This window comes from Hemicordylus capensis, chromosome 13, assembly GCF_027244095.1.
Source record: "Hemicordylus capensis ecotype Gifberg chromosome 13, rHemCap1.1.pri, whole genome shotgun sequence".
NCBI lineage: Eukaryota > Metazoa > Chordata > Lepidosauria > Squamata > Cordylidae > Hemicordylus > Hemicordylus capensis.
The window spans coordinates 15955693-15970717 of NC_069669.1; the positions used below are offsets into that span (position 1 = coordinate 15955693).

Here is a 15025-nt window from a genome sequence, read left to right on the forward strand (position 1 = left end):
AAACACACCCCTTGCTCCGCTATTAAATGCAGCACACTAATTAGATTTGGAATCCTACCCATTGAATTTGGTTTCATAGTTTGGCTTCTGCCTTCATTTTTAAGGGGCAATTCAAAGTTTAACATAAAAGATGGAGCAATGCTGCCACCTGGTGGAACCAATGCAGTATGAAACCAGCCGAAAATTGCTGTTTCCTTTTGCTGAAATTCTGAGCAGAAGTGGCAGATGGGCAGAGGCAGAAATAGACACTTCCACTCAGCCAAATTTATCTACCTCCTCTCTTATCTCCTGATTGCATTCAAGGCCAGGAATGACCAGACCAGTTTCTTCAGCCTAGAGGCAAGTAGGGTGGGGAGCAACTTGCCCTTGTCAACTTTGTGGGTGAATCTGCCCCCATCGACAATTCCATTGCTGCCTGCCCAGCTTAATTATAGGCCCCACAGTCTGAGAAGTTGACAGGTGCCTCTCCATTGTGGAAGGAGAAGAGCTTCCATCTGCTTCACCGCAAACGCCTCTGGGGCATCCTCTTTTTGATTGCTCGGGATGGCAGCAGTGCCACCTAGTGGCAGAAGGAGGCCATCAGTGGAACTTCTGAGTTGGAAGGCTCGGATGTCCTACTGATTTAACCCCTTAGCAATTGTGAGAGAGAGCCACCTAATGGCGCAGCAGGGAACTGACTTGAATAGCAAGCCAGAGGTTGCTGGTTCGAATCCCCGCTGGTATGTTTCCCAGACTATGGGAAACCCCTATATCAGGCAGCAGCGATATAGGAAGGTGTTGAAAGGCATCATCTCCTACTGTGCGGGAGATGGCAATGGTCAACCCCTCCTGTATTCTACCCAAGACAACCACAGGGCTCTGTGGGCGCCAGGAGTCGACGCCGACTCGAGGGCAGAACTTTAAATGCTGTAATTGTGATAATTGTGATTGCAACTTTAGCCACTACACTACCACAGGCCTTCAGAGGGGTGTAAGCAGGCATAAAACTATACAGGATGGTAATCTGAGTCCTTAAAAGCACTGTTTCCTCCAAATCTAAGGCACATTCCAAAGAATGCTGTAATTTTTTTCCCATCAGATGAACAGCGAAAAACTTATCTTTCTTTTCTCCTATCATGGCCAGGGCGGTCCCTGGGACAAATGTCTCCGGGTGAGGAACATCACAGCCATTTGTTCAGTGGCTAAGTACCATAATTCTTATTGCATTTGTACCTCCTTTCACAACTTGAATGCACAGGGGTGCAGATCCACCCTTTTTGAGGAGTGACCCCCTCATTTTATTGGACCCCTCCAACGAACCTAAGAACCCATCTCCCACCCCTTTCCGTCTGTCTTTCCTCTTCTCTAAAATAGAACACAGGAACATAGGGAGCTGCCATATACTGAGTCAGACCCTTGGTCCATCTAGCTCAGTATTGTCTTCACAGACTGGCAGCGGCTTCTCCCAGGTTGCAGGCAGGAATCTCTCTCAGCCCTATCTTGGAGATGCTGCCACGGAGGGAACTGGGAACCTTCTGCTCTCCCCAGAGTGGCTCCATCCCCTGAGGGGAATATCTTACAGTGCTCACACTTCTAGTCTCCCGTTCATACGCAACCAGGATGGACCCTGCTTCAATATGGTTTAGCACTGTAAATTTGTTTTAATAAAGAAAAAAAATCTTTTCTAAAATAGACAAGTCACTAAAATTTTGGGAACCTCACAACATAAACTGACTTTTGATGCAGATTTGGAGTATTTTTACAGTCTTCAGAAATCTGGCAGACAAAATCATGTCTGGAATTATGGAAGGGATCAGGAACGAACAGGGTTTGCAACAAGATTGCCATGGCTATTGGTATTCCAGCCAGCTTTCCTAACAGAGATTGCTTTAATTGGAGATGCTAGGCATTGAACCTGGGCCTTTCTGTATGCTGATCAGCTGCTTTGCCACTGAGCGATGGAAAACATTGTTTTTCTCAGCACCAGTTTTGAATTATGCTACTGTAGGCTTTCCATACAGTCCTACATTGCTAGACACATACAAGCCAAGCTAAATGCAAAATACAAACAAGCCAGAAGGAATATTTTTCACCATTACATAGATGACCCATCAATCCAAAGCCATGCCTTTTTTGAAGTTGTTTATTTTAAAACATTAAACCCAAGCTGAATAGAAACCACAGAAATTACATTTAGAATTTTCTTCTTTTTAATATTTGCAGAACAAAAGGGGGAAAAAATAAACCAGTTAAAAATAGCTACCGTACAATTAATAGAACTAACCAAGTAAAGGGAAGGATACAAAAAATAAAAAATAAATTGGGCTCACTCCTCGATTTAAATCCCCACAATTTTAAGAACATTTTGGGTAAGTGCAGAACACCTCAGAAATGAACAAGTTACATCCAAAGGCTTTTTTTTTTTTTTTAAAGTGGTATGATATAGAACCATTGTGATTTAAAACAAACCCAGAATTAAAAGGGCAGTTAAATCGTCCTTGGTAGGTTTTTGTGCACATAGGAAAATGTCAGGAGAATTAAATCCACAGGGAACTTCCAGAGTAAGGAAACTGCCTTACTGAGCCAGATCATGGGTCCATCTTGCTTGGTATTGCCCTACACTGACTGGCAGCGGCTCTCTAAGGTTCCAGGCAGGAGTCGCTCCCAGCCCTACCTGGAGATGCTGCCAGGGAGTGAACCTGGGACCTTCTGCAAGCAAAGCAGATGCTCTAACATCGAGCTATGGACCCATTCCCAAGGTTTACTCTTATGAAAAAGGGATCTGGGCAAGTCGGCTTGCCAGCTGACCAGAAAAGAAACCCAGCCTGACTTGCTCTTGTGCCTCTCACTCATTTCTGCAGACTGATATGCAGAAATCAGCAGGTGAAACTTTCCACAGCATGGGGATAATCAGATTCACCAGTGACATATATAGTGGCTTGTCAAAGAGTTGGCAGACCTTGGCTGCAACTCCTGGCACCGAAGGCTTGTCAAAACAAAAGTTCGGGGAATCCTGGCCTGCCACGTCAAGAGATGGAGCCCTTGCAGACAAGAGATTCCGGATGAGATTTAGGAGAACCGGCATTGCATAGAGAGGAGGGCCGTGGTGTTGAGGATGGCGAGCACCAAAGAACGACCTCACCAGAGAGCAGAGGAACCCTCGTTTTGCCAAAAGAGGACACATCTCTGCGCTCCTTACAGTGGCCTACGTTGCGGTCGTGTGAAAGTGGCCTGAAGATTTCGGTTTGGCCCAAACGCGGCCCGGATGGAAGGGTGCCATGTCAGAGTTATAAATAAATAAATTAGAGAACAAAGCCGGCATCTTCCTGTGCAGGATGGCAAAGCAAAAAACGGCACACAGGCAGGGGAGGGGAGTCTCCCAGTTTGCAGAGAACAGCACGGCCATGCAAACCCCCCTGCCCTCCCTCCGTGGTTCATGCGGCAAAGGAGAAGTCAAATACAAAATCCTGCATCTGTGCTCCCGCAACTCTCCCACTCCTATCACATTAGACATCACCTGTCTAATGTCCGAGCTCACCCCTGCCTCCTTTATTTATTAATCCCTTCTTTATGGATTGTTGCGGCAGGGGTTCCCAATCGTGGGTGACCAGGTGTTGGACTACAACTCCCATCACCCCCTGCCACAATACAGGGAGTGATGGGAGTTGTAGTCCAAGACCTCGGCAGCTGCATTTGAGAACCCCTGAGTTATGGGGGCTGAAGACACAATACCCCAGTATTTTAAGATGAGATTCTGGTTTGAGCAACTCGTGCTCCAGGGGTCAAACTTGGGCACCTTGCAGTTAGCATGCCTAACACAACGCCTGGATCCAAAGCATTACGTGTGCATGCCCTGGAGGTTCTCCTCTCTCCCCACCCTTTGAACAGCGGCCCGGGGAGAAGACTGCTCCTGAAGAAGCCCATGTCCACAGAAGCAGTGGGTCTTTGGATCTCGGCCGGCACACACAGCCAATGAGATGGGAGTTCTAGGAAGGGATCGGGGAGTGAAAATCCTGTGACCAAGAGACACTTAAGGATGCTCACCTGGAACATAAAGGGCCGAGGAAGAAAATAAAGCAGTTCTAACAGAATGCATTGCATCTCTGCAGCCTTAAAAAAAAATTTTTTTTTAATTTATAGCACGTTTTGAATGACTGCATGGCGTGAGAAGTTGGCCTCCGAAAATGGGTACTGCATAAAACCATACCGTGGAGAAATATTTCACACAACCCAACTGTCCACCATGGCTGTGATGCATGCGGTTGTGTGAAATGGTCCAGTGCGTGGCGCCCTTGTGTGCCAAGAAAAGGAATCTGCATTGCACACCAAGTCGTCCGTGGACCAGGGCCACAAATCCGGGCTATCGGCATCATCCCAGGGGATGCATGCCAACAGTGCGTTTGGCAACGTCGAACCCCCTTGAGATGGAAAGCAAGGGAAAGCATGGTTACACTCACAGCTTTCTCCGGGTCTGCACTCCTTTAGACCTACCCCCAAAAGGTTAGGGTAAAATTGCAGCCATTGCAGTCACAGAGCAAAGGGTTATGGTAAGGGACAAACTGCCGTACTCTCTCCATGGAATGATCTTTGGATTAGAGATGCGCATGAATTGCGGTTCGAACCGCGGTTCGGACACTCTTGGAGAAATTGGACAGAGAACTTTAAGCATAGGGTTGCTGTCATGGCGTGCCACAGGGGGGTTGCTGGGATGCACTGCATGGAAGTGCTGTAGGAAGCTTTAGGGTGAGGCGGAGACTCTCAGTTTCCTTAAAGCTCCATTTCCCTCAAAGTGCTGCAGTTCAAACCGTGGTCCATGCACATCCCTACACTGGAGGACATTCCTGCCAATTGTCGTTGCTATTCCTCTGACCACACTGAATAAAATTTCGTGGGGTTCAACTCAATTCAATCTTTATTACGGTCACCGACCAGCAAAACTTTGTGGTACTTTCCCCAGTTCTTAAAACCTTTCAAAGCTTTTAACACACCCTTGCAAATCTGCCTGACAGTCGGGACAATCAAAGCACGAGAACACACCAAAAGCAAGATGTCCTGAAATGCGATCACCAATTTTCCATCTCTAGGGGGGTCGACCTTGTCAAAAATCACAGTGAGCATTCGTTCCCCCGAGATGGCACCAACCAGACCAGACCAGCCGGCACCAAAAGACAGACTCCCTTGCTGCTTTGGACTGGGTCAGTAGTCAACTGCTGTTGACCAGGCTCTATCTACATGGGCAGCCACTAGATCAGACACGACTTTCTAGTTCTTTCTGTTCTTGGCTCAGTCCGCCATTTTTGCATCGACCACTCCAAGAAGCAGGAAGTGTTCTTCCCTTTTGCTTGATATACACAGGGTAGGACCACACATATGTCCATCACGGGAGAAGGGAGAGAAGCATGATAGGGCTGTGCATCCATGATTGCACCCTAGTGCTCTTAAGGCATGCCCAACTTCATATCCCAAGCCAAGCACAGCCTACCATACTGGGACCAGTGTTCCCTCTAACAGGGGTCCCCAGATGTTGTTGACTACAGCTCCCAGAATCTCCAGCTGCAATGGCTTTTGCTTGGGGATTCTGGGAGTTGTAGTCAACAACATCTGGGAATCCCTGTTAGAGGGGAACATTGACTGGGACCCAGCAGGCACATCAAATGCCGCCGTTTTTGTGTTGTCACGGGCAACATGTTGCACAGGCCTGAATATCTAGGGCGGTCTGTGCTGAGTAGCAGCTCCTAATATACGTGACTTGGAAATATTACCCTTAAACCTTCCCCACTCTCAAATTTCTCCCATGGTTAATTAATTTCAAACTCTCCCTATACAAGTAGGTCATATTCAACCTAAACTGTACTGCCGCTATCACTTCTAAGCTGGCTTCACTTGAGCCACTAAACTGAAGTATCTTTCGAGTGATATTTTAACTGGCATTGGGGACAACGGAGAAGCCTCTAACTCCTCCAGTCAGGATAGATGAACGCACGCCATCTATGAACCCTTTTCAACCATCAGCAAAAGCGAACTCAAAAACGGAGTCAGCTAATATTACAGACAGGATACACACACTACAGTAATATTTCCAAGACAGCACAAAAATAAAAAAATAAGTTCACAGCCAATCTTGATTCAATTTCCTCTTTTTTTGTTTCCTTTTTAAAAAAACGATTACAATGCAGTCTTGAACACCGGACGCAGAAGAGTCCAACATGCTATTTACATTTCACATTGTGGAGATGTTTTATGTGCTTGGTTGACAAGGTTCTGGGTTCACAAATTTAAAAAAAACCAAACCAAAGTGCTCAGACAATGCCATGGGGTGGGGAAAATCAACCAGAGACACCAGACAAGCGGATGGCCATATATGTGCTTAAGGGAATTTTTTTCTTTTTTTAAAGAAAAGTTTTTGCTACTCCAGTTCGCCATTCCTAGGCACTGTCGCCTCACTGATATTCTGCGTAGGCAGCACTAGAGATCTGTTTCTCGTTTTCCCCAGGACTTCTGAAATGGTATGCAAAATCAATGCGACGGTGAAGTATTTTTTTGAAAGCGCCTGTGAGTTGCTGAGGAAGTCAGCTGGGACACATCCCGAGTAGTTGTGGCGTTGAGATTTCATAACGTTACTTAAAAACTCATACAAATCAGGAAAGGGGGGGGGGGCGGAATAAAGTCTTTTGCAGGCTTACTTGCTGTACTGAAAATGCTTCATAGCTCCGATAGGCACCACAGCCAGCTAAAATAAACCCTGCCGGTCAGTCCCTTGGGATAAATCCAGTTAGACGCTGGTGCTGGGGAGGGGGGCCCCCCCACAAAAATACAACTCCTGAGAAGCCCATTGCACAGACATGCTGCCAGCACATCCATTTCGGGTGCACGCTGTCCCCTCACTGGCAGGTCACGGCTGTGGGCATGCACATTTCTATGTGCCCATGCGTAAATGACCACACCAGCCACTTGCTCTGAAGTGGGTCTATTTTCAGACCAGTCCCAGGAGATTCCCCACGTGCTGTTGATGTCACCCAGGAATCCATGTGTGTGTATATATATATATATTTAAAAATCTCATTAGAAACGAAGTGGAGTCTTGCCCATGTGAATTAAAATACACCAAGGCCCCGTAGCACATGCAATCGAGACAGCTGGGTGTGGCGACTTTCTACAGAACTGAAGTCATTTTTTCAAGTCTAGGAGTACCAGGCGGAATCTGTCCAGTAGACAAGAGGCCACTGAGCTTGCGCATATTACACCAGTTCTCTCTTCCGTACGGCCTCCTCCTGGGAATCCACTCAAAGACACAATGCTGGTCTCCCATCTGGAATTTGGGGTCCTCCAGCGCCCTCTGTTGGAACTGCCTCTTTGTGGCACAAGTGGTCGTAACCTTGGAAGGATGGAAGCGTGGGAACGGAATTCACGTAGTGGTTCCTGTAATGTAATTTTTGGTCCTCCTTTAGCATTGGTGTGTACAGTGCTGACTGATTTTTGTACCTCAGTGGAGGCGTTCTCAAGCGTGGGTGCCCAGACGTTGCTGGACTTCAATTCCCATAATCCCCAGCCTTACCACTTTCTTCTCCTAAGATTAATGTGGGGAGGGAAACCTCAGTTGAACCTTTTCCTTTCTTAAGACTTTTTCTTTAAAAAAACAAAACACTATGCCTTCGCTAAGTTTTTTGTTTTAAAGGCTGCTTCCTCAGTATCCTGAGGGCCTTTTTAGCACCTTTGGGGTCCTTTTAGGAGTACACCTAAGTTGTTTCGCTTTAAGTGCATATCTAAAAAAAGTCAGACAAGGACAGTTGTCTTGAAAACGTGTCCCTCACACAGAGGGAGCAGGATGCCATCAGAGTTGTGGTTCCTTTTTTGACAGTACATTGAATGGCAATCCCTGGTTTGCGACTGTGTCGTGTGTGCAATGGACCTTAAAAGGCAAGGGGATGGACCATTTTTGGAGTCAGACGGATGGGGAAATAGGTCTCTCTCAATAGAGGTGTGAGTGAATGTGTATGTGTGTGTGTGTGTGTATTTGTACACACACATGTATTTTTGTGTATTTTGTTGTATGCATGCACTTACATACATACGTACATACATACATAAATACAATCAAAAATGTGATTGCTTTTGACTTCTTAGTCATCTTCCCGAAGGTAACTGGATGCCAAATTTTCAGTCTAGATTCAGAGGCACATTTAAACACTTGCTCTGCTGTTGATAGGCATGCAGAGCAACTGGACTTTCCAGGCCTTTAAAAGCAAAGGCTTCCTTTTCTCCACAAACTGCCACAAACGGCACCCAGAAAGAAAGAAAGAAAAAGAGAGCGAGAGAGAGAAAGAGAAAAAGAAAGAAAGAAAGAAAGAAAGAAAGAAAGAAAGAAAGAAAGAAAGAAAGAAAGAGAGAGAGAGAAAGAGAGAGAGAGAGAAAGAAAGAAAGAAAGAGAGAGAGAAAGAGAGAGAGAAAGAAAGAAAGAAAGAGAGAGAGAGAAAGAGAGAGAGAGAGAGAAAGAAAGAAAGAAAGAAAGAAAGAAAGAAAGAAAGAAAGAAAGAAAGAAAGAAAGAAAGAAAGAGAAAATAAAGAGAAAAGGTCACTGCTGTGCCTCTTGGAACAAACAACTTATTTCTAAAGGGAAGACTCACAAGACCTCCGGGAAATGTGCAAAACGTGTAACAAAAAGGCATCACAGCAGTTTACCTTTCGGCAAAGAGCTAGAGAAAAATGGCTACATGGGTGGTGAGTTTCAGGGAGTTCAGCAATACTGTCTTGGGGGGGGGGGGAGGGCAGAGTCCGTGGTCCAGGCCAGCCAATGCCTCCTACGGAAATTAAAAGGAGAAGCTGAACATTCGAGCCACAGAGACTTCACGGTAAGGCTAATGATCCTGTCTCTCGGCTGACGTTTTGGGAGATGCGCTTCCCCTGACGAGCCCTGTTGTAGGTTAGCGGGGCCGGGAGGAAAGCCCAGATGCTCAAAGTGGAAACTGGTTTCCCCGGCCTGTAGGTGGCCCTTCAGTGCCGGAATTGTAGGGCTGCCATCGGCGAGGGGGTAACTGCTCTCCCCAGAACTGCCCGCTCGTCAACGCTGCCCACACGCCACATATTAAGATGCCACTGGCAAAGGCCAGGGTGAGCAGGACGGACAGAAGAGAACGCCACCAACAGCCGTGAAGACATTCACAGGAGTTCACCTCTGCTCTGCTTTCTGGTGCTGGGACCCAGGAGGGGCGCAGGTCCTCAGGTTTCCTGCGGAGCGGCCAGAGACGCACGACTAGAGCCAAAAGCTCCGGGGGCCCGTCTGAGTGCACGTCCCAACACTCAGAAGGGTTAGGCGGTCTCCGGTGGCCACAGGGAGGACAAGCAACCCCACTGGTGCTGCGTTCGTGGCTGCCTGCCGACTCACGCCAGGGCAGAGACTAGGTGATCTCTTCAGTACCCCCTGCCAAAAAATATAAATACCCTCCCCCACCCCCGTGCTCCTTAAATGATTTCCTGGGATATTTTGGCACCAGAAGGGGTTGCTGGCTCCCGCTGAGCATCTCCACGCCAAGCTCAAAAGGCGGGGGGCGGGATCGATTAAGCCTGTTGCTGTTGGGAACTGCAGCAGCAAATTGGAACGGGCCACTTCAGCACAACCGGCCTGTGTGCATGAAAGAGGGGAGGGCCATACAGGGCAGCTGGTGCAGGAAGCCCCCGCCTTTTCCCCAAGATGGCCAGGGAGGAAGCAAACGCGAGCTGGAAGGATCCGATCCGAACCGAAGGGGAGGTACTGAATCAGCCGAATCTTGCTTGAGAGGCGAGGGGAGACGTGGAGCCCCAGGTCGGCATCCGTGGCGGGAATCTGTTGCTCCTAGAAGGAAAGGAGGATTCTCCAGAGCAGGGCAAAGAGAAGGAGACGCGTCGGAAGAGCTGGGTGCGCGTGACGAGATCGACGGCTGTGTGCGCATTACGGGCGGCTTTTTTGTACGAGTAGGTGCTCTGCAGAACAGTTCCGCCAAGGAGAACATTCACTGGGACACGCTCACGAGACCAATTTTCACCCTCTATGGGTCAGACGTGGGCCAGGGTGGGTGGGGAGGAGGCGGTGGCAAGCTGCAAATTGCTGGCTGGCTGGCTGTTGGGAAAAGGTAGCCGCACACGGAAGGGGCCGTACGGATGAGCTGGGGCGTCTCCTGCGCATGTGCGCATGCATGTGGATTCATCACGCTTCCACCCACCACACACACACAGACACACACACACAGAGACACACACAAAGAGGTGCAAGGAGCCTTGACCTGTAGCGAGCGTCCACCCAGGTCTCCTCCAAGTAAATGTGCACCAGGCCAGAGGAGCAGAGAAGCTGGGAAAGAAACTGAGCTGGATTCGGGACGGGAAGAAATAAGCAGGGTCCTTCTGTAGGGGGCAGCACAGCATGGCAGCAGTTGGCACGTTCTGTTCACCGTTTTGACGTCCACGCGCCCCAGTTTCTTAATGCACACTGCCAGAGTCCGGCCGAGGCTGGTTGGTGGCGAGGTATTTGGCTCTCATGCTGGAGGTATACTGGGAGGGAGAGAAAGAGAAAGAGAGACACACAAAGAAGGAGAACGATCAGTTCAGAGCGACTGGTGTGGACATCAGACTCGAGCGTCAACGGATGCATCGCATGCACGTGTCCAACAACTTGTCGAATGGCTTCGGCAAGGATTCATAGAAGCCGGGCAAAACGGCTCCTGCCACAGAAAAGGGTGTGCAGGATGACTTATGCAAGGCAAATCTACTAGTCCCTAGTGTCCCAGTATAAAGAGCATATATGCACTACAGGTTGATACCGGTTTAAGCAGCAGCAGCTGACCGAACGAGCCAGGAGCTGCACCCAAAGAGGCACAGCCGCCGCGGCTTCCAGGGCTCCGTTTGCTCCTCTCTCCCCACCTCAGTGTTAATGAGAGCTGGCCATTGGTCAGGGAGAGCTGCGAAGGGCAGGCGAGAGGAGCAAACAGAGTTCCAGGAAACAGAGGCAGCTCCGCCTCCTTTATCCCGACTTATACGAGTCTGTGTAAGAGTCATTCCCTCTCCTCGGGGAACTGTAGTTTGGGAGCGGGAGGGAAAGCCAGGGTTCCCTAGCAGGACTACTAGTCACAACTCTCCCCAAACAATAATTCCTGGGATTCTTTGTGGGGAAGCCCTCAACAGTAGGTGTCTTCATGCAAGTCTGGTGACCGGGAAACTTCAGTTCTTGGGGAGTGTGAGCGTTCCCTTCGGTCTATCGCCCAAACCCGGCAAAGTCCGGCCCCCAAACTGGGCTGCCGACATTCGCTTGAAGTCCTCCGCCCAAATGTAGGGCGCAAGTGTTGGGAAAATGTCGCCAGCCTGGCTTGAGGTGGGTCAGATGATGACGTGTCCGCCAAGAACGCACACTCCCTAGGAACTGACTTGTGGTGGAGCTTGTGAAGCCGCTGAGATGAATAGGTGTAAAGCCAAAGGTAAGCTTGCACGGTCAATCAATGTGATGTGACACACAGAACCCCAAACATTTGCCGTACTCAGCCCAGGTACTTACTGCTGAAATGGTGAGGAGGAAAGAGTACAGGCGTACACAATTCACAACACTTGAGATATTTCAGCTCACCAGGTTTCGTCTTTCAGTAGTGCAAAGGGAAAAGGAAAGAAGTCCCAAGAGGCTGCACAAAAATGGATAGCAGCTGGGACTGCAGTGTTGTGATTGCAACTGTTATGGGAAGTTAAATCTACTATGAACAAACACATGCTGTCAGGAGGGGTGTGCAGGGAAGGACTGCTGAAACCCACCCACCCTCAGCTAAGCTAGGCCCATGGCAGTAGCATTATGGAGCACCACACCTTCTCAGAGCATTGCTGCCCAAACTGGTAAAAAGCAAGAAAGAGGAGCAAGGAAAAAACTCTGCTTTTCGGTCGTGTAATGCAGCAAAACACAGTCAGCTCATTAAGGTTATGGTTATGGACTTGGCTGTTTCTTCAATGAAATAAAAGACATTAGAGGCAACTGATAAAAACCATTCCAACCTAAAGCACCACGATCCAAACATCCATAAAGTAATATGACTGATATGCAATTCTGATGCCCCACAAAGCCAGCGAAAAACAGACAAAAAACATCAACCAGAGGGGAACGCCTTGAAAAATGCAAGGGGGCTGTTCTCATGACCAGGGCTGAGAAAATCCACTAGTCTGTGACGCGTGAAAAATGATGCCCGACACGTGAAAAAAGTCCTGACGAGTAATGTACCAACTTAGCTTGAGGGACCATCGGACAAGTAAAATATTTTGTCTGGCTGATAAACGGCGCCGACATTTCTTTGCCCCTCCTCATGACGGGGTTAATTGGGTAGGACCAGCACCTGTCTGTGGGAAGTGATCATGTGGGAGCCTCACGCCGGGTAGGAGGACACCGTCCTACACAACACCTGTACCCAGGTATCACTTCCCCCATCTCCCACCTAGGTTACTTACACACAGTCAAAAGTGTGCCCGGCTCCCGAAACTGGATAGGATACTTGCCCTACCCAGCTGATGGCTGCCGTGTGAACAGCCCTAAAGTTTTTCACTTGCTGATGGAAGGAGAGCAAGGAGAGACCCAGGCGGAACTCCCGAACAACGGTCCCGGGAACCGGCTGAAGGCACAGCATGGCAGCCTTGCTGATGCTAAGTAGGATGGCCTGTGCATGGATAGACCACTAGGAAACTCCATGTAGGATGGGAGAAAAGTAGGACAGAAGCAAAATAAATACAGTACCATAAAAGGCACGTGCATGCAGGAGGGCATCCACCTGGATACCCCCACCTCGCTCCACCCCACCCTTTATCCCAGTTTTGCCATTTAACTCTATGGCTGCAATCCGGACCGATTCACTTGCTGACGACGCTAATGAGCCAATATCGTGGAAGCACAGAGAGTGACTACAACAGTTTCTTCACCCCAGGCCTAAAGACAGCCCTCACTTCCCTAGATTCTGCTAGGGTAGTTCGTATCGATTCCATTCAAAATTGCCCTCGATGTATGGGCCCATGGCAGAAGGAAAGAGCAAGCCTGTTGGACCTGTGCCAATAATGTCATGATCTTTATTATGATCTATAAAAAAGGACAGCCACCTAATGGCGCAGCGGGGAAATGACTTGACTAGCACGCCAGAGGTTGCCGGTTCGAATCCCCACAGGTGTGTTTCCCAGACTATGGGAAATACCTCTATCAGGCAGCAGTGATCTAGGAAGATGCTGAAAGGCATCATCTCACGCTGCGTGGGAGGAGGCCATGGTCAACCCCTCCTGTATTCTACCAAAGACAACCACAGGGCTCTGTGGGCGCCAGGAGTCGACACCAGCTCGATGGCACAACTTTATAGACAAGGATAAAAAGTTTTCTTAAAATACGTTTCTTCTTTGCAACTGAGTCTTGCGTATATGCCTTGCCAGGAATCTCCTCCCTTCAAATGGAATCTTTATGCCCTCTATCAAAATCCTCAAGGGTGCACCGGATTTTCAAACAAGCATAGGATTGCAATCTTTAATTGGTTAGATTACATTGATCTAAGAAGTGCCTGCAATTAATCGGGAGGGGAGAGAGAGAGGGAGGGTAAGTGATTTTTAATAGAAGTACCTAAAAAAAACAACACACACACACCATCCCAGAAGACACATTTTTCCATACAGGAGGGAAGGCCTCTCCTAAGAAATGCCTGCTGTGACACACATACACATAGTCGAAACACAAAGCCAGCTTCTTCCTTCAGGACTACTGGGTTTACCTATATGGAAACTGGATTGGGGAATAAGCCTGCTAAAATATGATTAATTGACTAAGCCAGGCCTTGGCAAGCTGTCTTTGGATCTAGGAGCTTGCCCAAAAATTTAGGAGCCAGACAATGGACACTTGACAGACGTTGTAGCAGGAGGAAAAATGTGCTTCTTTTTATCTCCTTTACAAGTAACAAACGTAGAACATAAACAGGGTTGCCCGGGACAAATAAGCGATTTTATTTCATAATGGAATATCCTAGTCTTGGAGCCACCCTTAAATTTCTAGGCACCTGGGATTTGTCAAGCCCCAGACTAAGATTTCTTTAATTGGGGGACAGCCCTAAATAGAGCCAGTGTGGTGCACCTAGGTAATTTTGGAGCCTCGAGGCCTTTGGAGGCTCCCCCCCCCCCTACAAATTAAGCTTCATCATGCTCGGCCAGGCGACCACACCACCCAGGACAGTCTGAAGAGGATTGGGGGGGGGCAGGAGCTGTGGAGGCCCTGGACTTTGGCCTGGAAGTCCAGGGGTAGATGCACCTCTGGTGTGGTGTAGTGGTTAGAGTGTTGAATTAGGACTGGGAGGCCAAAATTCAAATCCCCATTCAGCCATGAAACACAGTAGGTGACTCCGGGCCAGTCCCTTCTCTCTCAGTCTAAGCTACCTCTCAGAGTTGCCGTGAGGATAAATGTAATGATGTACACTGCTCTGAGGCTATTTCTATCACGGACCTCAAATCAGACCCAAGACCAGAGACTTTTCCTTACAGCTCCATACTAGCATGGGTGAATGCCGTTGGAGAAATGAGAACGGCAGCTCAAGTGATTATAATTAGGATAGGATAAGTGTCCTACCCTAGACCGGAAGCTGGGTGCACTCCCACTTTGCAAGGGCAACTGCGAAGTTGGAGGTGGAAGGAGTGATCGTCTGGGAGAGAAGAGCTGGCGTGGAGGGCCCTGTCCTACCCGGCTCTCGTACCCAGCACTTCACCAAGGTAGGAGGAATCGTCATCCGACCCAGCTCCGAAGGCGATCACTTCCTCCCCCTCCCAGCTTGCTGTTTCCCTTGCACACAATCCCAGAAGGGCAGCACGCACAGCTCCCCAACAAGGGTGGGACACCTTCTCCTACCCTAATTATTATAAGCGTGTGAACTGCCTTAGTATATTCCAGACTATAACACTGTCAAGATTTTGTCCCGGAAAGAAAGAAAGAAAGAAAGAAAGAAAGAAAGAAAGAAAGAAAGAAAGAAAGAAAGAAAGAAAGAAAGAAAGAAAGAAAGAAAAGAATTGCCTGAAATACAAAGTTTGTAATACA

The 15025-nt window shown here is 48.4% G+C and overlaps 1 protein-coding gene across 4 annotated transcripts in view; it reads right to left on the minus strand.

Moving 5' to 3' along the window:
• Positions 1-2104: 2104 nt before the first annotated feature.
• Positions 2105-15025, minus strand: part of TTYH3 (tweety family member 3) — a 118978-nt gene continuing 106057 nt past the window's right edge. For all 4 annotated transcript variants that reach the window (XM_053275750.1, XM_053275749.1, XM_053275747.1 and 1 more), the window contains one exon: positions 2105-10500. In XM_053275750.1, the coding sequence (XP_053131725.1) occupies positions 10429-10500 (72 nt within the window). In that variant the 3' untranslated portion in view covers positions 2105-10428. The remainder of the gene's footprint in view (positions 10501-15025) is intronic.